This window comes from Acartia tonsa, chromosome 8 (genome assembly GCF_053477335.1).
Source record: "Acartia tonsa isolate MP-2025a chromosome 8, ASM5347733v1, whole genome shotgun sequence".
In the NCBI taxonomy this organism is placed as follows: Eukaryota; Metazoa; Arthropoda; class Copepoda; order Calanoida; family Acartiidae; genus Acartia; species Acartia tonsa.
In genome coordinates this window covers 25,492,809-25,516,122 of record NC_137267.1, presented here as the reverse complement: position 1 = coordinate 25,516,122, position 23,314 = coordinate 25,492,809, and the positions used below count along the sequence as shown (strand labels likewise).

The 23,314-nt window shown below is 33.7% G+C and overlaps 2 protein-coding genes across 5 annotated transcripts in view; both read right to left on the bottom strand.

Moving 5' to 3' along the window:
* The window catches only part of Jheh3 (Juvenile hormone epoxide hydrolase 3), a 59,885-nt gene extending 45,089 nt beyond the window's left edge, over positions 1-14,796 (bottom strand). For all 3 annotated transcript variants that reach the window (XR_013881893.1, XR_013881894.1, XM_080169685.1), the window contains exons 1-2: positions 14,556-14,796; positions 13,356-13,443 (exon numbers count right to left, since the gene is read on the bottom strand). Coding sequence is in view for 1 of the 3 variants with exons in the window: in XM_080169685.1 (XP_080025811.1) it covers positions 13,356-13,443; positions 14,556-14,790 (323 nt within the window). In the remaining 2 variants the exon portion in view is untranslated. The remainder of the gene's footprint in view (positions 1-13,355; positions 13,444-14,555) is intronic.
* An 11-nt stretch (positions 14,797-14,807) lies between these two features.
* The window catches only part of Orc1 (origin recognition complex subunit 1), a 25,492-nt gene continuing 16,985 nt past the window's right edge, over positions 14,808-23,314 (bottom strand). For both annotated transcript variants that reach the window (XM_080169680.1, XM_080169681.1), the window contains exons 18-28: positions 20,181-20,271; positions 19,626-19,802; positions 19,102-19,164; positions 18,711-18,928; positions 18,516-18,629; positions 17,028-17,104; positions 16,728-16,867; positions 16,149-16,320; positions 15,854-15,919; positions 15,543-15,614; positions 14,808-15,245 (exon numbers count right to left, since the gene is read on the bottom strand). In XM_080169680.1, coding sequence (XP_080025806.1) covers positions 15,122-15,245; positions 15,543-15,614; positions 15,854-15,919; positions 16,149-16,320; positions 16,728-16,867; positions 17,028-17,104; positions 18,516-18,629; positions 18,711-18,928; positions 19,102-19,164; positions 19,626-19,802; positions 20,181-20,271 — 1,314 coding nt within the window. In that variant the 3' untranslated portion in view covers positions 14,808-15,121. The remainder of the gene's footprint in view (positions 15,246-15,542; positions 15,615-15,853; positions 15,920-16,148; positions 16,321-16,727; positions 16,868-17,027; positions 17,105-18,515; positions 18,630-18,710; positions 18,929-19,101; positions 19,165-19,625; positions 19,803-20,180; positions 20,272-23,314) is intronic.

Genomic DNA, 23,314 nt, shown 5'->3' with positions numbered 1-23,314 from the left:
TAATTTGCGCCGCCAACCGCCGTTTTACCGCCGTAACCGCCGAAAATGGCGGTTTCCGTTATTTTCCGTTTTTCGGCGATGGTCAGAAAAAATAATTTTTTTGTTATGAAAAATAAAAGTTTGTCCTAAAATTTGGTCATCCTAGCTGCAAAATTGGCTGCTCTACAGCTGTTTAAAATTTAGCGGCTGGCCGCTAAAAAGCGGCTAAGGAGCGGTCTGGCCGCTATGACTAGAAAAAGTAATTTTCTCTAAAAATACACATGAACCACCAGGAAAAAATTTTACGTCTTTATCTGTACCAGGAGCCGAGATAGAGGGGGGGGCTCAAAGAGCCCCCCCCCCCCCGATCTATTAAGGTGGGAATTGGGGCCCGATCTGTAAGGGTTAAGGGTTTTTTAAAAAAACATGTCTTTTAGTTAAGGAAATATACACAAAAAAATGATAAACTTTACTGAACATCATGTGATATATATTTATATGATCAGGGGCGTCCAAGCTTTTTCATTTGGGTAAGGGGGGGGGGGGGGTAATTTGGTTTTGGAGGGGATAAAATGGCGCGCGAAGCGGGCCGCAAATTTTTTTACCCCCCTTATTGGTCATAATTGGCAATTTCGTAATATGGTAAGATTAATGGAAGCTTCATCATATCACAGTAGCTTTTGATAGGTTAGGTTAGGTAAGATAAAGGTTAATGATTGCTCTGCAGGGGCTAGAAATAGGAGAAAACCTACTGTGAAAATAAGACAAAACACTCCTTAAGAGGTGTTGTCACAAAATCCGTTTTTTGTTATAAAAATATGATATTATATAGTATATATAGTAAATTTTGGTCAAATAAAGGTAATAATATATAGTATATATAGTAAATTTTTGTCATATAGTATGATATAGTATCTAAATTCATCCTATATAGTATAAATAGTATATATAGTATGCAGTGGTCGCCCTGAACATGGTAATTTATTTACAGCAGGAATTTATGTAGCAGAAACCTTTTGTTATGTTTTGGAATACATTTCACATGGAAATGAAATATTTGGCAAGAAAAAAATTATTCCAGAGAATTTTTTAAGGAAAGAAAATAAGTGTCGGTCCGTAACGTATAGCTCTCATTCTAATATAGACATGTTAGAATTGTCCTATCGATTTCAAACATGCGGGATAACAGTTAGGTGAGATTTTAAAAGCGTAGCAACTTTATAATAGATACAAGAAAGTCTGTAAGTTTATTCAAAACATGTAGATTATATAACCATTGGTACTACGTCAAACCCTAGATACGTCAAACAGTAGATGCGACAAACGCTAGACAGACAAACAGTAGACAGACAAACCCTAGACACGACATACGCTAGATACGACAAACGCTAGAATGCGACAAACACTAGAATATGACAAACGCTAGATTTTTTCTAAAGGGGACAAACAATAGATACGACAAACGCTAGAATTAATCCTTATAATAAAGTAAAAGGATAGTTGCTTGTCTATACCAAAGGATCTCACTAACCGCTGAACCGATCGGGTTCTCCTTAACAGGGTAGCTTATCATAGGTCCCGGGAAGGTTTAAACCTATTTTGGGGGAGGGTACTATCATATTTTGTCCCTAGAAAATAATTAAACCCCCCACCCCAAAAAAATTATATTTAAAAAATACTAAAATTAAAATGGTGTTGGGGGGGGAGTGGGTTGAAAGTTTTAGAAGAAAGTTTTCTTATTCGTTGGCTAACCAACTTTTGGTACTTTAATGAATTTTGATTGGTTGGTTTAATAAGTTCAAAGTGTTCAAACGTTTCAACCACTAATTTTACGCTATAGGGGATGTACATTGATTTTTCGGCCATTATCTTATCGCTTTAGATCCATCCAATGATAGTAATAGGTATGAATTTAGTATTAATTAACAAAAAAACTAAATTCTAGTGTACGTCGCTTCTAGTGTTTGTCGCACTTTAAAAATTCTACTGTTTGTCGCGAATTTGAAAATTCTACTGTTTGTCGTAGTCTGGTGTTTGACGCATCTATTGTTTGTCTGTCTAGCGTTTGACGTATCTACTGTTTGTCTGTCTAGCGTTTGTCGCATCTACTGTTTGACGTATCTAGTGTTTGACGTAGTACCATAACCATTACCTAGTCAACAATCTTTATATAATTTCATTATCCTATTCATAAAATTTTAGTAACAATAATTCCTAGCAAAAAAATGTACAATAATTTAAGCAAAGTATCTCTATAATCAAGCCATAAACATTATTCTGTATTTACGTTATTTTGCGACAAGTTACAAAGTGTTAATGTTCGTTTGTTATACCGTCTTTATTTAGAGCTTCGCTTTTAAATAAAGATTTTATGTAACATTAAAGTATACAAGAATTAATAAGAATGGCAACATCAATAAAAGCACTTCTAATAAAATTAAACGCTGGTACAGTTACAAATAAATTAAATGCTTAAGGGGGGGGGGGGGAAGTTCTGACACATTTGCGTAAACCTGGTGTATAGGCTTTATCTTTGGACTGAGAGGATAGGCTATTAGGGATAAAATCATTCTTATATGATAAATTTCCCCCAGATTTAAGCTTTTTTGGATAGGCCTCCAGGTTCCGGAGCTCCAGGCCTCCAGGTGGTCTCTGTACAGGCAAAAATTAAAAATAAGATTTTTTTTTTTGAAGAGTTAGAGGTTAACTTATAAAACAAAATATGCTTCTTTTTGATTGTTATTCACATATTTGAAGAAAAAACATACATATTTTTTCTCATAAGCTGACATCTAACTCTTAAAAAAAAATTTTTTTTTTCATTTTTACCTGTAGAGAGACCACCTGGAGGCCTGGATCTCCGGAACCTGGAGGCCTATCCAAAAAATCTTAAATCTGGGGGAAATTCATCATATAAGAATGATTTTATCCCTAATAACCTATCCTCTCAGTCTAAAGATGAAGCCTATACACCAGGTTTACGCAAATGTGTCAGAACTTCCCCCCCCCCCCCTTGTCCTAGAAATCTTTTCAAAGATCGAGGCATAAGGACATTTCTACTGTATCCATGGATGGTACATTTATTGTGTGGTTGTGTCAGCATTTCTTCAATACATTTTGCTGGTTCCTAAACTCAATAATGTAACACAAAACTATCTGTAATAGCTAGCCTTGAAATATGATGTAACAATACTTTTAAGAATCTCTGCACCGTTTACTTCCATCCCATTACTTGTTACACCATCAGCAAAATTTAGATCATAAAACGAAACTTTTGAAATGAAGAAGTTTTAAACTTTAACTTCAATTTCCTTTAAAAAGTAACTACCTACTATATTATATGACTTTAAAAGTTCTAAAGTGGAAAACATTCAGTAAAATATACCAGCAATAAAATTGTATTAAAAATAATACTTAAAAAGCTGGTTTACTTATAACTTTCCATAATATTATATGTTTCTAGATATTAGGGTTTTTCTTTACAACTAGATAACCACAGAACCAATTGAGTTTTCCATTTTAGTTTACCTATATGATTTTTTATTCAGAAAATCAAAGTCTAATAATGGATTTAAACTACCCTTCCTCAACTAGATGCTTAAATTTGAGTCATTGTGATTGGAGGATAGTAGTTTGTTATTTATCTACCCCTCCCTCCCCCTTGAAAGACAAAGCTCATAGATGTACGAGGAGCAGCCGTTTTCAGATGATATCTGCAGATACAATGATGAAATTAGTAAATGTAAGATTTTCATGAATCTTTTAATTTTCCTAAAATTATGATAAAATTGAATTTTCAAATATATATTACATATTCACACACATACTTCCATATTTAGTGAATTACACCGAAATAGAATAAGTACTATCTCAAGGGTTATATAAGCCACTTAATAAGGTATCGTAATGGTAAAGTTGTTTATGTTAAGGGAAGTTCTAAAAATTTGGATCTACTGCAGTTCACGGTAAAATATTGCTGGTAAGCAATATTTCCAAAAATCTATGAATTTTAAAGGCTGCTAGCTGCCAAACGGCTGAACGTACAGATCATACCCGCACACCATTTTAAGCGGCATAAGAAGGCCTACAAATAATCTACAGGGCGACCACCGCCTTTTTGATATTAATATTGAAAATAACGTACTACAAAAAAATTACAATGAACACAATAACGTACATTTTTTGAAAAAATAACGTACAATAACGTACCATAAAACACATATACATCTATAATACAAAGTAGCTTGATGTCTGTCTGTCCGTCCGTCCGTCTGAAGCTTAAGATCTCAGTAACCACTGAACCAATCGGATTCTACTCTTCAGGGAATATACCTACTGGTCCTGTGGTGGTTTTAGGCTATTTTCTTGGGGGGTGAGACACCCCCGACCCCCAAAAAACAAAAAATTCCCCCCCCCATTTTTTTTTTGCAGAACATTTCCTTGGTCTTTTTTTTTTGCAGGACATTTCCTTGGTCCTTTTTTTTTTTTGCAGAATATTTCCCTGGTCCTTTTACGAATTTCGCCTTAATTTTTTTTTTATCACTTCTTGGGGCAAAGCCCCTAGAGGCTAGGGGCGAAGCCGCTAGTCTATAATACAAAGTAATATGATGTCTGTCTGTCTCTTCAGGGAATATACCTACTGGTCCTGGGATGGTTTTAAGCTATTTTCTTGGAGGGTGGGACACCCCCAACCCCCCCCAAAAAAAAAAATTTCCTCCCCTCCAATTGATTAAACCTCTTGGGGCAAAGCCCCTAGAGGCTAGGGGCGAAGCCGCTAGTATAACTATAATACAAAGTAGAACGATGTCTTTCCGCAAGTATTTATAGAAAGTAGTATACATTATATCAACTTTTGGATTCAAATTAAGGAAAAAACCCTTTAGCTATAAATTATCAACATCATATTCTACAATTTAATCATGTAAATAGTACCAACTAACAATGAGGTTTATATTCATTTGTTTAAGTACGATTAAATATTCCAGCATCTTCGCCACTAGCCTCTAGGGGCATCGCCAAAAGAGGTATTGTAAAGTTTTTATTTAAAGGGAGTTTCCTCCCCACCTCACTTACTTAAAAGAAAAAGAATTTTTTTGGAGGGGGGGATTCTTTGCCTAAAACCACAACAGGACCAGTAGGTATATTGCCTGAAGAGTAGAACCCAATTGGTTCAGCGGTTACTGAGATCTTGAGCTTAAAAAAGACGGATAGATAAACAAACATCGTTCTACTTTGTATTATAGAAAGTAGTATCTCATTCCTATAACTATAAGTACAAGAAAACATAAATATCAACTAAAAATTATCTTGCTAACTGATTAAAGTTTAACTTCGCATATGTCCTGATAAGGTTTGTAATTGGTTTAGAGGATTTTTTTTATAAAGTGTGTTACTTTATTTTATGTTTTATTATTATTTGGCCACAACTTGGTCAAAAATGTTCACAAATTAGACCTTTTTCGACCAAAGATACTCAAATGGTTCCTTTGCAAGCCCAATCAATCAGTTTTAAGATATCTTTATATTTCAAGAAAAATTTATGAAAATACTAAGATCCTCATCCCCAAAAATAAGATTTAGATTATCATTTTTTTACCATATTAAAAAAAATTTTCTTTACTTTTTGGGCTAATTATTATTGCTAACAAGTATTTAACTACATCCTGTCAACTGGAGGTTGGCAGCTGTCCTCTGAAGTGATAGAGGTCGAATTTCTTATTTTCCAAAATTTCTTTCTTTGAAATACATTAATTTCTGCCCAATATTATATTTTGCATATAAAAGGTAACACCCAAATTTGCCGTTTTTTAGTATTTTCATCAATTTTCCTTGAAATATAAAGATATCTTAAAACTGATTGATTGGGCTTGTAAAGGAACCATTTGAGCATCTTCGGTCGAAAAAGGTCTGATTTGTGAGCATTTTTGACCAAGTTGTGGCCAAATAAACATAAAAAAAGGTAACACACTTTATTTACTGAAATGCTTGATTGAGTTGAGTTTTTATATTTTATGGAATCTTCACTATGATGTCATAAATCCCAGGATAAATTGGTAAAATGGCGCGCGAAGCGCGGAGAAACTTTTTTGTAGTTTTTATGAAATACAAATACATTAATGATTACTAATACTAATCATACATTACAGAAAAACGTACAATAACGTATGCTGAAATGTTCATATTGTACACAAAAATCAATAACGAACAAAAACGTACCAAAAAACCTAAAAGTGGTGTTCAATATGAACATATTGAACATAACGTACATAGTGGTCACCCTGAATCTAGAATAGCCAAGATCCAATTATGCACAGGGAAAGCTTCACTGAAGAAAAAAATCCGCGTAAAATAGGTATTTTTCGCGCATTTCTCTGCACTGCGAGATAATTATGCATTATTGATTTATGGCTATTCCAGATTATTTGTAGGCCATCTTATGCCGCTTAAAACAGTGTGCGGGCATGATCTGTACGTTCAGCCGTTTGGCAGCCAGCAGCCTTTAAAATTCATAGATTATTGGAAATATTGCTTACCAGCAATATTTTACCGTGAACTGCAGTAGATTCAAAAATTTTATTTAACTCGAGATCTTAAATTGATATACTTCCCCAATAATGCCTAACTAAACTAACCCTTCTAGCTGTATATTAAAATTATTGGTAGAAAAGTTTAGACACTGGTACATGAAATTTACTATTCTGGTTTTGTGCATTGTATAATATAATAATATGCATAAATATGAATATGAAAGTGTATATGTATGGTGGTATGTTGTATATATTTATTTAAGGCATAAGAAGAGAATATGATGTGCCTAGTCCACACATAATCAAATTTCTGGCATGCATAAGGACAGCACAATAGAAAGTGGAAGGAGGTGAATTTTGTAGAGATTTCGTAATCAAGGTTTAAATGACATTTCCAAGAAAGATGTAAAAAAGTATAGCTCTCCATAATAAGTTGACCGTCTAATAACCATTTTCTTATTTATACTTAAATGCTGTAGTCATAGTTTCTTCACTTATTTATTTTTTTGCAATGTTCTTTAGTGATCAATGATTTAATATGTATACCTTGGTTTACGAGACCTCCACAATAAAACACCCCTAACTTTATGCAAGGAAAGCAGCTTCAAACAAAAAAAATAGACTCGCATTTAAAAGTTTATGATAGGGCGTTAGAAAAGAAAAATAACGCATATAAGAATTGCAGCAATATTTAGTTGAAAATCAATTCTTCTATAATAGGAGTTATTTTAATACGTAGCTCAATACAATTGTTAAACTGTAAAATCAATCAATAAACAAGAAAGCTAATTTCATGTTGAAAAATATCCTAGAATTTCAATAAATCTTTCTTTTTATTGCCAAGAATTTGTTAACATTTTCAAGATTAATTTGAATTTAATGTGCTGTATTGGCAATTTATATTCTCTCTTTCCACTCTAGACTAAAATAATGTAAAATCTATAGACTAGGCTGGATGGCCAGGGAGGGAGAGGGGGACATACAACTGTATATTACACTGGTACACAAGGGTTTATACCCACGTCATCTTATTTGAATTTTTATTGGTTGGTTCTTAACTTGTGGTGTCCACACTACTCAACCAATGTTTTAATCCATGTAAGAAGCAATTTTTTATTTATTGGGTATTATCGTCCATAGTAATGTCATAATAAGACAACTATGTCTGGTACAACCAGGGTATAAAAAAAAAGATGTTAGCCTACTAGTCTTCTAATATTGTACCTAAAAATTGTGCTTTTTTTTATAGTTTTGTGAAACAAAAAGCTGTTTGAATATTTATATTTCAAAAATGCGCAATCCCTTTTATTCCTGTCGAGAGTATAAGAACAATGTAATATTTAATCCTATGCACATTGGGGCATATCAGCCAAAAAGGGGATTTAATTATTTAGAGCCCGAATTTCGTGTTCAAAATGTCAAATTAGAATGTTTGAGGTCAGGGAATGCATTTCTTAACTTATCAGAGTAGTATGAAAATTTTTCAGTAGCGCAGCTACTCTATCTCTAGCTTTTTGGGCCCTTTAAAGTGTATCTATGTCAATTGTAGTTCGATTTTAGTGTTCAAAGTGTCAAATTAGGGGTTGTTGGGGCCTAGGAATTCATTTCGGTAGAAGGGGAGGGGATGGTGTAAAGGGGGTGGATGGGAAATCCTTATTTTAGTCAGCTACAAGTTTGTTCAGTGATAATAAATCCATTATAAATGTAGGCATGATTGACATCAATTTTTATAAACTAATACCTATATTTATAATGAAATTATGATTCTTGTTTACTGTTTATCTGTATATTAACCCTTAACGGTTAGGGGGAGGGGGTCGTTTCTGTGTGTGAAAGATAGATGGCAATAAATGAGTGACTTCTTAACTATGGCTATGCCACATAACTGAGAGTTGGAATTTTTTGAATATCTCCAGCCTGGCAATCACTGCATGCCAGCAAACCTGACAGGTTCATCCAGATAAAAAGCAAAACATTTTTTCTGACTTAAACAAAGCCTTTTATCTTACTAAAATATCATCTAGTAGTAAACCCTTATGTAAAATATAGGTATTCAAGTCAATTTTAGGTTCCAGGTATGATCTTGAAGGTCCTGATCCTCCAGGTCTCTAGAAATCTTTAAAAAGCCTCTTGTGACCGCAATTTTAAATTTTAAAGGGGGGGGGGGGGGGAAATGTGGTGACTCGTCACACGACATACCAGCAATTTTATTTTGGATGCTACTCCCTTAGTTTTAGAGATAATTGGATGAAATCTTTTGGGCTGGGTCACTAATTTCCCCAACTAGTGGTATCTTTAAAAAAAACGGCGGCGGGACCGCCGCTCCCGCCGTTTTCCGCCGCCACCAAAAAAAAAATTTTTATTGCATTTCTCGCCGAATTAGGCAATTTGGAATCATTTGAGACCATGTTATTTTTTTCAAAAATTTTTCCCCTTTTTGAAATTTTGAAAAAAAACATGGTCTCAAATGATTCTAAATCGCCTAATTCGGCGAGAAATACAATAAAAAAATTTTGGGTGGCGGCGGAAAACGGCGGGAGCGGCGGTCCCGCCGCCGTTTTCCGCGGCCGTACCTCTGCCATTTGTTACTAACCTACCTAAAAATATTTTTTTTAAATATCTTTTAAAGAACAGGAGTACCACTGATTTTAAGATATACCTTGAAAAAATGACCCCCCGCAGGGTTGCTTGTAAGGAGAAAAATTTTTGAAAAAAATAACATGGTCCCAAATGATTTCAAATTGCCTAATTCGGCGAGAAATGCATTAAAAAAAAAACGGCGGTGGCGGAGGAAAACAGCGGCGGACGGCGGGAGCGGCGGTCCCGCCGCCGTTTTCTTAATTCAAATATTTTAAACTTACCAACCTAAAAAGATTTTGTTTCAATATCTTCAAAATCACAAGAGAATTACTGTATTTAAGATATACCTTGATAAACGATAATTTGAAAAAAATGACTAAGTTGCTTGTAAGGGGAAAATTTTTTGAAAAAAATAACATGGTCTCAAATGATTTCAAATTGCCTAATTCGGCGAGAAATGCAATAAAAAATTTTTTTTAGGTGGCGGCGGAAAACGGCGGCGGACGGCGGGAGCGGCGGTCCCACCGCCGTTTTTTTTTAATGATACCACTAGTTGGGGTAATTAGTGACCCAGCCCAAAAGATTTCATCCAATTATCTCTAAAAATAAGGGAGTAGCATCCAAAATAAAATTGCTGGTATGTCGTGTGACGAGTCACCACATTTCCCCCCCCCCCCTTTAAGCTTTTCTTGTATGCCTACATAACGTATTAAAATTTCCTAAAGATCCGCCGCCGTTTTCCCGCCATCCCGCCAAGTACAGCTGCAGCCGCCAAAATTTATGTTTTGAGTAGGGATGGGAATCCGTCGAATTTTTGGGCCGGATTCGGATTCCGGATTCTGAAGGAATCCGTCAAAAAAAGTGACGGATTCTTGCGGATTCCGGATTCTTATTTTTGGCGGATTCCGGATTCGGATTCCGGATTCTAGCAGTATTTTAAAAGGCCGTCCGTCACAGAGGGATAGCTTTTTTCGTTAATTTATCACTATGTTACTTGGTTGAAGCCTTGATTTGTTTAAAGTGTTGACTTCCAGCATAACTAAAACATTTACATCACATAAGTAAATTTAAAAATTTAAGTGCTACGTATGTCCTAAAAATGTGTTTGGTATTTTCTAACCTATTTAAATTTAATTTAGCCTACCAATTTAGAATCCGGAATCCGCTATATAAAACGGATTCCGGATCCGGATTCGGATTCCAAAATTGGCCGAAAATTGGGCGGATTCCGGATTCCGGATTCGGATTCCGGATCCGGATTCCCATCACTAGTTTTGAGATTTATAATATAAAATTTACATAAAGATAAACATTTTCTGAAAAAATTGTATTTGTAGCTTCAAAAAAAAAAGAAAATAACAGCTTTTTGAAATTTTTAAGTAAAAAAGGACCTAAAAACAAAGGTTGTTGAATAAAAGAGCGAAGTAAGCGAAAATTAACTTTGAATCACTTGTAGTCAAAAATTCATTATCAATCAGGGGACCTGCAAAAAGAACCCCCTCCCCCCCCCCGACCGATAAATGTGCGACAGGGGGCCCAACTGTTAAGGGTTAATTAACAAACAGGGATCTAAGGGACAAAACAATGACCGATTAATATATGTATCATTGTATATTGTATATATACCTACATAATATTGATACATCAAATTATATTACGAAATTGATTACTATAGGTAGATGACAATTAGTGATTAAAATATTTCAACACTCTACTTAATGAACCAAGCAATAAAAAATCAATAAAACTTCCTAAAGTTTTTAGGCCAAAAAATATAAAAATTTTATTTTAAAACTTTGGGGACTAGTGTAATAAACAGCCCAATGTCCCCTCCCTTCCTAAATAAAATTGCAGATTTTAAAATGAAGACCAAGTAATTACATAATTTAAAAACAAAGCATTACCTTTAGACAGACACATAACACTTGCTAATTCCAATTTCAATTAATTATAAGAACACCACGTTATTTGGATATTAACTTAACCTTTGGGACATTTGGCTGTTTATAACACTAGTCGCCAAAGATTTACAGTTGTGTGTTAAAATGTTTTGAATACTAATTTTTATCTACACAAGAGGTAATTTTGTGTTTTATAATTGGGAATGTACATCAATTATATTGACCTTTGTCTTATCCCTTTAGATCATTGATAATGGTAATAATCCTTAGAAACAATTATTTAGTTACATTAAAACTTCGAACATAAAGAGGTGTTGATTTAGGCTTAGCCCCTTCCCACCATTTAGTCAATATCTATCATCTATCCATCTATCTAGTATGGTAAATTGCAAAATCCATCTATCTATCAATCTATCTATCCATCTATCTATTCATTTATATATATCCATCTATCTATCCATCTATTAATCCATCTATCAATCCATCTATCTATCTATCCATCTATCCATCATCCAACTATCTATCTATCTCAACCTCTAAGGAAAACAATAAGGATGATACAATTCATAAGTAACGAAGCACAAAAAATCTACTGTGATAAATTGCGAATATGGTCAATTAAAGAGCAAATGCTTAAATTTAATAGTAAATTACATACTAAATAGCTTTTATAGTGTTTCCATTTTATCTAAACAGTCTAAAATAATAGACATAATATACGTGGATATTATGACTGGGTAAATTTTGTTGTCAATTTTGGTTGCTAATTTAGTCCTCATTTATTGGTCAGTTCTTACGTCCAGTATGAGGGGAGGGGATATCGTTATATTAGCATGCTGGAAAGACCATTTCATTTTAGTTAGAGAAAATATGGTGCAACATGCAAGTAATTATATATCCCTTATTAAGATTCTAATTTCGGGTTGTTACAATATTGACAGGAAGAATTATCTAATAAATTAGCGCAGCAATATCAAACTTGAAAAAAACTATATATTTAAGAGGTAAAATAAAGCAGGGATTTAATGAAATAAAACAACTATGTTATTAAATTTTGACTTTAAAAGCGCATTTAAAAGCATTTTCTTACAAAGTTTTTGTGCACCCACCTTCAGAAAACAGGCAAAAAACCCCTACGGGGGCGCAGGGGGGTAAATGAAACCAGTACTGGCGATTATAATATGTCTTTTGGTAATCAAATATCGCTTTTTTAGCCAGTGGCACCCGGTGAAAACATGTTTCCTGATACTGTCTACTTAAAAGTTGATTTTAAAACAAACAAAAATAAACTAAAATCTTGACTTCAACCAGAATTATGTAGGACTAATATCTTCAATTTGTGCTTTTTTCTTTTATATTCTCAATATACATGTAATTCATGACTCAACAAAAGTTATTTTGTCTAATTACGTTAATTCTAAGAGATTTTATAATACTTTTAAAATTGTTGGTGAAACACACAAAATATGCCTTTTTCTGTAAGATATTTTTTGCATTTCTTAACTTCCAGGCATTAGAAAGCTTACTCAAAAAGCGTAATTTTACGATTCCTTTGAAATCTGATGTAATTTGGATATAATAATACTCATAGAATGATTAAAACTTGATTTGGGGGTGGTGAATAAAATCCCCTGGTTGCCCGTATGTGCTATGGAATAAAAACAAAAGAAACTGAATAATATATTTGCAAAGCAAATCTGTTTGTTGTGAGAATATTGAATCTATGGATTTCTTTTCAATTTCATACACATAAATAGTCTGAAAACATGATTGAAAAATAGTATGACTATGTATCTTTTACATGTACGTATGAATGAATGTTATTTTTGAAAACAAGGACAATTATGCCTATAAATAACATAGATTAAATAAAATGAACATTGTGTGTGTGTGTGTGTAGCAACAGATTCTTAATGTTTGGACTTTGTAAGGTCAAAAGCAATAGGGTGGTTTCACTAACTCAGCGAAATTAAGAATATAAGTGCTGTTTGAAACTCTGCATCTAACATACTCTACTTGTAGTGACGGACAAACATACAAACATCATACCCTAATTAAAGAGTAGCGGCACAACTATAAATTTTAATAGTTACTTATAGCATCGTATTATAGCCACTTTTCCGCGGATAGTAAAATAGAAAATTTATGAAGTATGAAGTATTGGTAGCCCAAGTCTTAAGATTTTTTTGGCTAACAAAACTGGTATTAATAATAAGATTTTTATCTTTTTGTTCGAAGAAAATTGTCAATATTACGAAACTGTTAGTGTTCATGGTTTTTAGTGTCACTCCGAACAGTTTATAATCCAGCAGATATTGACGTTTTAAAGCAATACTGGAATTATAATTATTGGTTTTATTTTGTTCCTTGATAGCTGATGGGTTTTAATTCTCTTAGGATGGTAATAGGTGACGCTAACAGTTCTATTATGACATACAAGAACAACAGGAAAATACCTGAAAATAAATATTAAAAATTTCTGTTGAAATCCCTCCAATTATTTTGGGCCGCAAATCCCCCCTTCTCCCAGACCTTAAATACTGGCACTCTAAAGCCTAATATAAAATTAGAACATCACAACTAAGCATCTAGAGGCTCTTTGTTATATTATTCATAGGGGGAGGGAGGGTCAGTAAATCCATCCAGGGACTTAAATTAGGAAATAATATAGCTATGAACCATTCCAGGACATTAAATCAATCGAGTTAAAGGGTGTGCAAAAAAAATGCGGACCTTTTTAAAATTCAAATTGCGCGGCTTGTGTTAATAGTAGAAAAACGTTATGCATACCATTAGACCGCTATGAAGTCTTTTTTTTGGAAATATAAAAACGATTCTTGTGCTACGTATAGTTTAGGAGCTATATGGTGAAATGTCCCAACTGGCTTAAAACTTGACTTGCGAGTAAATCATTAAAGATTAAATTAAAGGGTATGCAAATAAAAATACGTACATTTTTAAAATTCTAATTGCTCGTGTTAATGATAGAAAAATGTTTTGCATACCTATGGAATCGCTATAAACTCTATTTTTTGGAAATATAAGAACCATTCATGTGCTACGTATAATTTATGAGCTATGTGGTAGAATGTCCCAACTGACTTAAAACTAAAAAAAAAATTTCCACTTTTCTCACATTTATCAATACAGCTCCTAAACTAGAAATAGTACAAAAATCGTACTTATATTTTCTAAAAATAGAGCTTATGGCGGTTCTAACGATATACATAGCATTTTTCTACTATTCACACAAGCCGAGCAGTTTGAATTTTGAAAATTTCCGCATTTTTGCACACCCTTTTTTATCTTTAATGATTTACTCGCAAGTCAAGTTTTAAGTCAGTTGGGACATTTTACTACGTAGCTCCTAAACTATAAGAAGCACAGTAATGGTTCTTATATTTCCATAAAATAGACTTCATAGCGGTTTTAACGGTATGCATAACGTTTTTCTACTATTAACACAAGCCGCGCATTCTAAATTTTAAAAATGTCCGCATTTTTTTTTGCACACCCAACATAATAAAAGCTACAAACAAATTGAAAACAACAAAAATCAAAGACTTACCAACAAAAATATCTGGCTTTGAAAGGAGGACATTATTGACCCAGGTAACTGTGGGATCAAAACTATCATGTTGATGCACCAATTTTCCTTCATATAACTCATCACTTATCAATGTTCTATGAATAGGAATATCTTTTAAAGCACTATAACTATATCCTGGCCCAGTATAGGATAACAATGTTTTACTCCCAAATACAGGGTCAATATGAAGGATACTATTTTCACTAACCAACATTTTTAATTCATTTTAAATCTAAAATAATAAATATACAATAATAATTCATGTTAAAATAGTGTACAAATTATTATTATAATTAAGCGTATAAAATATTTCTTACGTAATGCATAAAATATTAATTTTCTGGTATGAATTAACACATTAAAGTTACTGTAAAATAAATGCTAATAAAAAACTGCTGAATTTTCGTAAAAATAAACAACGAATAAAATATAAGAGAACTTTTAAAATGCTAAGAATATAGGCAAGGTTTTCGTATTCAAAATATTATAATCTAAAACTTAAAAATATTGTCTTTTTTCTTTAAAAATTATTTATCTTTTTTGTTCTAATCCATATCTTTTGGTGGTCTGAGGGCAAAGTTAACATCTTCAAAGCCAACATTGAGCCTCAGTTTCGTGTCCAACCCTTTTCTATAGTCCTCTGATAAAATCAATCGTTGGCTGCTTAACCTAAAAATGATCAAAGTGAGTAAAAAATAAATACAGTTCAGAAAAATAACAAAATCCTATAACCTTTTATAACTAAATTAAAAAGAAAGGGGGGGGGGGGCCTGAAAACTCCTTCCAGGTTTGATTAAAACCTATAACACATAATAACATTTAACAACAAATATGAAACTTTCCCGAAAAGGAGAACTTAATCGGTAGAGCTATAGCGAGATAGCAGGAGGTTTCTGTACAAAAAAAAAATCTCCGAGTTAAAAAAGAGAAAATCCACCAAAACATGAAAATAAATGTAAATTGTACCTGGCACAAATATTGTAAAGACAGTGTAGAGATGGCACCTCATTTCCTTCTGCTGCACACAATTCTTCCATCCTGATGCAAATATTACAAATATTAAATGCCCAGCTACTCTATAAGCAAAGCTAGGCAATGCCTTGCCCACTACCTACTAAAAAGGTGTTTCGTCCTACTCCATTACTAGTTAAACCAAAAAACTAAGAATCTACTACTTAGAAAGAGGATTTTTGTCCTGTGTCTACCATAGGCAAAATCATACCATATATAAGAATAAAAGTGTCCTTTCTTTTTTAATAAGTCTATTATAATCATACCTGTAAGTTATATTTCTAAGATTTGTTTCTTCAACACCAGTTCTATAAAACTCGTTCACAAGTGCTCTGAAAAATATTCAACGTTTAAGAATGTTTTAAAATCAAATCTTGTTTATCTCTATTATTTTTTAAAAAAATAAAATAGGGTTGGTTGACCCCCCCCCCCACCCCACTCACACACACAGATCATGCGCCCCTAGAGGCCTTTAGGAGCATAGCCGCTGTATAAACAAATGTTTAATAACAAGATAAGCAAGCACATTCCACTATTTTTAATCAACAACTAAAGACAAACCTGAGAAGAAATTGTTCCAGCTTGCTGCAGGATCTAATGTACTGCATCTTGGGACTTCTAAACATCTCGGCGTGGACTTGCAGCACTTCAACGTGGGTAATACGAGCTTTGCCCTCCCGTTCACATCTCTCCGCGAGGATCCGACATATATCAAGTGCTCGTCTAGCATCACCTAGTTAAATAATGATTTTAAAATTTTCTTTTTTGAAATTGATATTAATATTATTTTTAGTAGCGAAGCCAGCTTAAAACTCACTTTGTCTGACAGTTGGGTTTCCTTGGCTGCTATGCAAGATAATATGCTGAATTATTTCGTTAAGATTCCAATTGTTAAAGACTCATTTGATCTGTCAGTCCATCAGTAATGCTCCTATGAGACAACATAATATTGAAGAGCAAATAAAATTTACTTGTCTGCTAAATATACTAAAACAAATTTTTTAAAACCATTGTTTTAGATGTCCCAACGGGCAAATGACGAGAAAGCCCTTTTTTTAATTAGAGGAATATGTAAAAACTATATGCCTTTTTTTGTAAAAGCATATTGTTTTAAAGACATTATAAATATAGTTTGTATACCTGACAAGCTAGCAACCTTTCTGGAGACCAACTCAATTTCATCAGACTGGAAAACCTCGAGACCCTGGAGCCTGCTGGATACTATCATCTGGAGTTGCAGCTGATTGTAGGGGTCAAAATTCAGTCGGTTGAATCCAAGTCTAAAACAAGATTAGTTGAAATAAATATATTCAAATAATTTCAACGGACTTAAATTATTTCACATTTAATGGAAATCTATAATAAAAACCTACGGCTACCAATGAAAAATTCTTAATATCTTTTATCATCTTGCAAATCTTGGAATTAACAGCCACGTACCTGCTAATAACCCTCATGTCCATGTCTCTTTCAGGAAGGTCCATAGTGTTAGCAATAGCTACAATTACAAGCTTAGCCTAAACAAAAATAATCATTTTCAACAAGAAGAATTATTTCAACAAACAATAGAAAATTAAACATGACAAGTGCGATTTTAATGAAATTGATCTGCGTCATAAGAATTAGAAAAGGCATTTATTTCTTTAAAGATTCCCATGACAAATGTATATGTTTTCTGTTCTTTGTTATTTCATTACGATGTCAATATAAAAGAGAAAGTATATTCAAACTGTTGTTTAAAAGCTTTGACACAAAATGAATTATTGTGATTAAAAATGTATATTTAGAAAAAGGGTTAGTAACTTATAAACAGTTTAATTCATGTACTTTTGCAATTTACAACATTTGATGCTTTTCTGCAATGTTATTTTATTTTGTCCTTTGAACTCAACAAAGCATTTGATGATATTGCTTAAAAAAATTGCTTTACATTTCTAAGTTTTTTTCATATAAAACCATGGTGAAACCTAACTTTTTAGTCGATAAACCAAATATTAAACATAAACCTAGTATATTCACTAAAAAAATACTATGGCGGGTCAATGCTGGAAGATGCTTAGAATCACTTGCTCTGGTTCGGGGATAGTCCTCTTTTAGGTCCTACCCCAAACGTAAGAGTCCCAAACGTCAGAGTGGACAAACGCAAGAGTCCCAAACGTCAGAGTGGGACAAACGTCAGAGTGGGACAAACGTCAGAGTGGACATTGCTTAAGTAAAACATCAGAGTCTATGCTATTTTAATTATATGACAAAAAATAGACAGTTAGGCCCCCTAGCCTGCCTAGCCGCGGGCGCTCGGCCCCCTAGCCTATAACCTAACCTAACCTAATCATAAAGAAAATGACTCTGGCTGCAGCACTCAGCACCCTGGCCTACCTAGCCGCAGCGCTCGGCCCCCTAGCCTGCCTAGCCGCGGGCGCTCGGCCCCCTAGCCTATAACCTAACCTAACCTAATCATAAAGAAAATGACTCTGGCTGCAGCACTCAGCACCCTGGCCTACCTAGCCGCAGCGCTTTAATGATTATAAAATCGAGACTCATACGTTTTACTTATAAAATGTCCACTCTGACGTTTGTCCCAAAAATCCTGCGTTTGTCCACTCTGACGTTTGTCCCACTCTGACGTTTGTCCCACTCTGACGTTTGGGACTCTTGCGTTTGTCCACTCTGATGTTTTTCCACTCTGACGTTTGGGACTCTTACGTTTGTCGTGGAACCCTCTTTTAACATTTAATCTTAACATAATAAAACATGTACCTATTGCCTTGAATTGAATTTTATTCTATATTCTTAATAGAAGCAAAGAAAATCACTATTTAAACTAACGAACCTTAAGGACAGACGAACAGACATTTGAAATTATAAAAAAGCTTCGCTACCTTAAACATAAACTTGATACTTAAGATCCCAGGAACAGCTTGTCATTACCTGAGGTCTACTCGGCCATTCAAACATATTATAGAGGACAGTTTGTTTTCTAGATTTACACAACATGTCAAGTTCGTCTACAAGAAATACTGTTGGATTTCTTCTGGGACCAGCCTAAGAAAAAAAAATACATTTGGAGGATATTTTTTTCTTCAAAGAATAAAAATAAGAAGTAATGTTGGCTAAAAATATCACCTTAGCAAAACGTTCATCCAACCGTTTTAGGGAAGCTTCAGCTGACAATTTCTCCCCGCCTGACAAATGCTTCCACATCTCAACGTATATCTGTTCCGGGCAGGTCAGGCGCATGCCGTTCAGCTCAAAGAAGTCGAACTCCGGATACTCGTCCTTGTTTTCGTCCAGGTAGCGCATCACCTGCTTCACGGTGGCGGTTTTGCCGGTGCCAGGTACTCCTGTGTTAAGCGAAGTTTTAAAAAAAATCAATTTGCACTTATTGTTTTTTTTTCATAGTTACATTTTGTAACTCATTAAAGCAGCTTTAACACTTTTTTGGTAGAGTTTAGTTAGGTTACAAAAAAACATATCTACCCCTTCCCTCTTAAAATCTAAAATTAAAGGTTCAAACCTGATATATAAATACATCCTCCAGTTCCTTCTTGAAGCTTCCCTTCTATAAATCCGAAGATCTCTGAAAATTTTAAAATAAAGTATAAAATGCACGTTTATATTAGTGAAAACCAATAATCCTCTAGTAGAACCCTTTAATAACTTAACAGTAAGCTGCTATCAACCAGGGAAAAGGGAATCCGAATGTGATTCTGACAAACAATTCTAAGTGAAAATGTCCCATCGGCCCTCTTCCCTTTTTTCTCCCCCTTCTTAACCACTTCCCTTTCAGTTACACCAAATTTAATTTTTGGCAATTTCAAATGGAATTAATTGGCTGAATAGCAGCCCGTGGCTATCAACGCCCGGCCTGACAAACAGAATTTTTCATTTCTATCAATACATGAACCATAATAAAATTTCTCTCAAATAATATGTTTCTTCTTAAATAACATGAATCTTTTAATCAAGAATTTATAAAAGGTATAAAAAATAAAACTCTAACTTAATGACTAAAAAAATATTAAGTTTGTAATACAACACCTGCAAACTCTTCTTCCCTGCATGGTAACTCATCCGGTACTGCAGACACGTGGAGCCTACTCTGTGCCTCCACCATCGGATTAGCGGAAGCAGGAACCGGTTTTGCGCGCTGCTGTACACCCGGGGTAAACCCTTTGCGGTCGAGAATACTTTTTACTTGCGTTTTACTCTTGGTCTATATTAAAAATGCCATTTGAGAAAAAAAAGGTATAGCTCTATTTTTAGTATATTATTAGTATAACAAAAGGGATTATCTTTTCCAGTATCGCTTTAAACCGGTGGATTAGAACCGGTTCTTAGCCATACTGAAAAAATATGTATAGATCGTATTATATCCAGTTTTCTACGAAAATAAAAATGTACAATCATAAGATTAAAACCATTTCTTCAAACCCGTGCCTTCGGCATCTCAAGGCAAAAAACTGGTTTTAATTTTTTATTGTACATTTTTATATCCGCGGAAAGCCGTTTTTAATAAGATCCGATAAATAGCTATTCTAATACAATTTTTACTCTTTATATCTTGAGAGATTTAAAATATGACTTTTTTTCCCTGTTGATTTTTTCTTGATTTGTATTTGACAACATTATCTTGTTCATAATCAGAATCATTCTCTTCGTCGGTGTCACTTAGATCAGCCTCAGCCTAAAGTAAGGGTAGTATTGTAAAGAATTTTTTTATTATTTTAATATTATTTTGACTTCAACACTGTTAAAATCCTGTCACTTTCAACCCTTCCATGCAGCTTCAAGTAACAAGGTGGAATAAGGGGGGGGGGGGGAAGTTTGTACACTTATAGGAAATGAAATTCAGTATAAAATTTTGGGAGGGACGTGCGGGATTGTTTTTATAGTTATCAACCTAATTCTTTTTGTAAAATCTCTTATATATATGACTGGATGTATACGGAAAACTTTGAAAATTGAATTTCGGCACTTTCCTTCTAGGGGCTAGTGGAGCAAAAGACCCCCCAAAACACTAAAAATATGAGTTCTGAGCTTATTTTTAAAGATATCAACCTGATTTTTTTAAAGAAAACTTTTTAAAAACAACTGAACTTAGTAACCATTACACATTTCATTTTGGGACTTTCCTTCTAGGGGCTTGTGGAGCAAGAGACCCCCAAAACTAAAAATGGGAGTTCTGAGCTTATTTTGAAAGATATCAAACTGATTTTTTTTCAGAAAACTTTCTCAAAATAACTGAACTAAGAAACCATTACACATTTCATTTTGGGACTTTCCTTCTAGGGGCTAGTGGAGCAAAAGACCCCCCAAAACACCAAAAATATTAGTTCTGAGCTTATTTTGAAAGATATCAACCTGATTTTTTTAAAGAATACTTTCTTAAAATAACTGAACTAAATACCATTACTCATTTCATTTTGGGACTTTCCTTCTATTGGCTTGTGGAGCAAAAGACCCCCAAAACTAAAAATAGGAGTTCTGAGCTTATTTTAAAAGATATCCACCTGAGTTTTTAGAGAAAACTTTTTAAAAATAACTGAACTAGGTAACCATTACACATTTCATCAACCTGATTTTTTTAAAGAAAACTTTTAAAAAATAACTGAACTTAGTAACCATTACACATTTCATTTTGGGACTTTCCTTCTATTGGCTTGTGGAGCAAGAGACCCCCCAAAACTAAAAATAGGAGTACTGAGCTTATTTTGAAAGATATCCACCTGAGTTTTTAGAGAAAACTTTTTAAAAATAACTGAACTAGGTAACCATTACACATTTCATTTTCGGAACTTTCCTTCTAGGGGCTTGTGGAGCAAAAGACCCCCAATAACTAAAAATAGGAGTTCTGAGCTTATTTTGAAAGATATCAACTGATTTTTTTTGAAGAAAACTTTTTTAAAATAACTGATCTAAGTAACCATTAAACATTTCATTTTGGAACCTTACTTCTAGGGGCTTGTGGAGCAAAAGACCCCCCATAACTAAAATAGGAGTTCTGAGCTTATTTTTAAAGAAATCAACCAGATTTTTTTTAAAGAAAAATTGAAAAAAATTGAAAAAAAATTTTCTAAGAGGACAACGTCCACATTTCATTTTGAGACTGTCCTTCTAGGGGCTTGTGGAGCAAAAGACTCGCCAAAACTTAAAAGAGGAGTTTTGAGATAAATTTTAAAGATATCAACCTGATTTTTTAAAGAGAACTTTTTTAAAATAACAGAACTAAGTAACCTTTACAGATTTAATTTTGAGACTTTCCTTCTAGGCGCTAGTGGAGCAAAAGAACCCCCAAAACACTAAAAATATGAGTTAGAGCTTATTTTTAAAGATATTAAGCTGATTTTTTATTCAACTTTTTCACATAAAAGAACTACATAGCCACAACAGATTAAAAAAAAATATCTGGATGGTATCTTTAAAAATAAGCTCAGAACTTAGTTTAGTGTTTTGGGGGGGTCTTTTGCTCCACAAGCCGCTTGAAGAGAGCTACACACGCTTTTAGGGGCTACACTACCCCCTAGAAGGAAAGTCCCAAAATGAAATCTGTAAAAGTTATTTAGTTCGGTTATGTTAAAAAAAATTTCTTTAAAAATCTTTTGCTCCACAAGCTGCTAGAAGGAAAGTCCCAAAAAGAAATGTGTAATGGTTAGTTAGTACGGTTATGTTAAAAAAGTTTTCTTTAAAAAATCAGGTTGACTAAGTAACAATTACACATTTCATTTTGGGACTTTCCTTCTAGCGGCTTGTGGAGCAAAAGATTTTTAAAGAAAACTTTTTTAACATAACCAAACTAAGTAACCTTTACAGATTTTATTTTGGGACATTCCTTCTAGGGGGTAGTGTAGCCCCTAGAAGTAAAGTGTAATGGTTACTTAGTTCAGGTATTTTAAGTTTTCTTTTAAAAAATCAGTTTGATATCTTTAAAAAAAAAGCTCATAACTAATATTTTTAGTTTTGAGGGGTCTTTTGCTCCACAAGCCCCTAAAAGGAAAGTCTCAAAATGAAATGTGTAATGGTTTCTTAGTTCGGTTATGTTAAAAAAGTTTTCTTTAAAAAAAATCAGGTTGATATCTTCAAAAATAAGCTCAGTACTCCTATTTTTAGTTTTTGGGGGTCTCTTGCTCCACAAGCCCCTAGAAGGAAAGTCCCAAAATGAAATGTGTAATGGTTACTAAGCTCAGTATTCTTTAAAAAAATCAGGTTGATATCTTTCAAAATAAGCTCAGAACTCATATTTTTGGTGTTTTGGGGGGTCTTTTGCTCCACTAGCCCCTAGAAGGAAAGTCCCAAAATGAAATGTGTAATGGTTACTTAGTTCAGTTATTTTGAGAAAGTTTTCTGAAAAAAAAATCAGTTTGATATCTTTCAAAATAAGCTCAGAACTCCCATTTTTAGTTTTGGGGGTCTCTTGCTCCACAAGCCCCTAGAAGGAAAGTCCCAAAATGAAATGTGTAATGGTTACTAAGCTCAGTTATTTTTTAAAAGTTTTCTTTAAAAAAAAACAGGTTGATATCTTTTAAAATAAGCTCAGAACTCCTATTTTTAGTTTTGGGGGTCTTTTGCTCCACAAGCCAATAGAAGGAAAGTCCCAAAATGAAATGAGTAATGGTATTTAGTTCAGTTATTTTAAGAAAGTATTCTTTAAAAAAATCAGGTTGATATCTTTCAAAATAAGCTCAGAACTCATATTTTTGGTGTTTTGGGGGGTCTTTTGCTCCACTAGC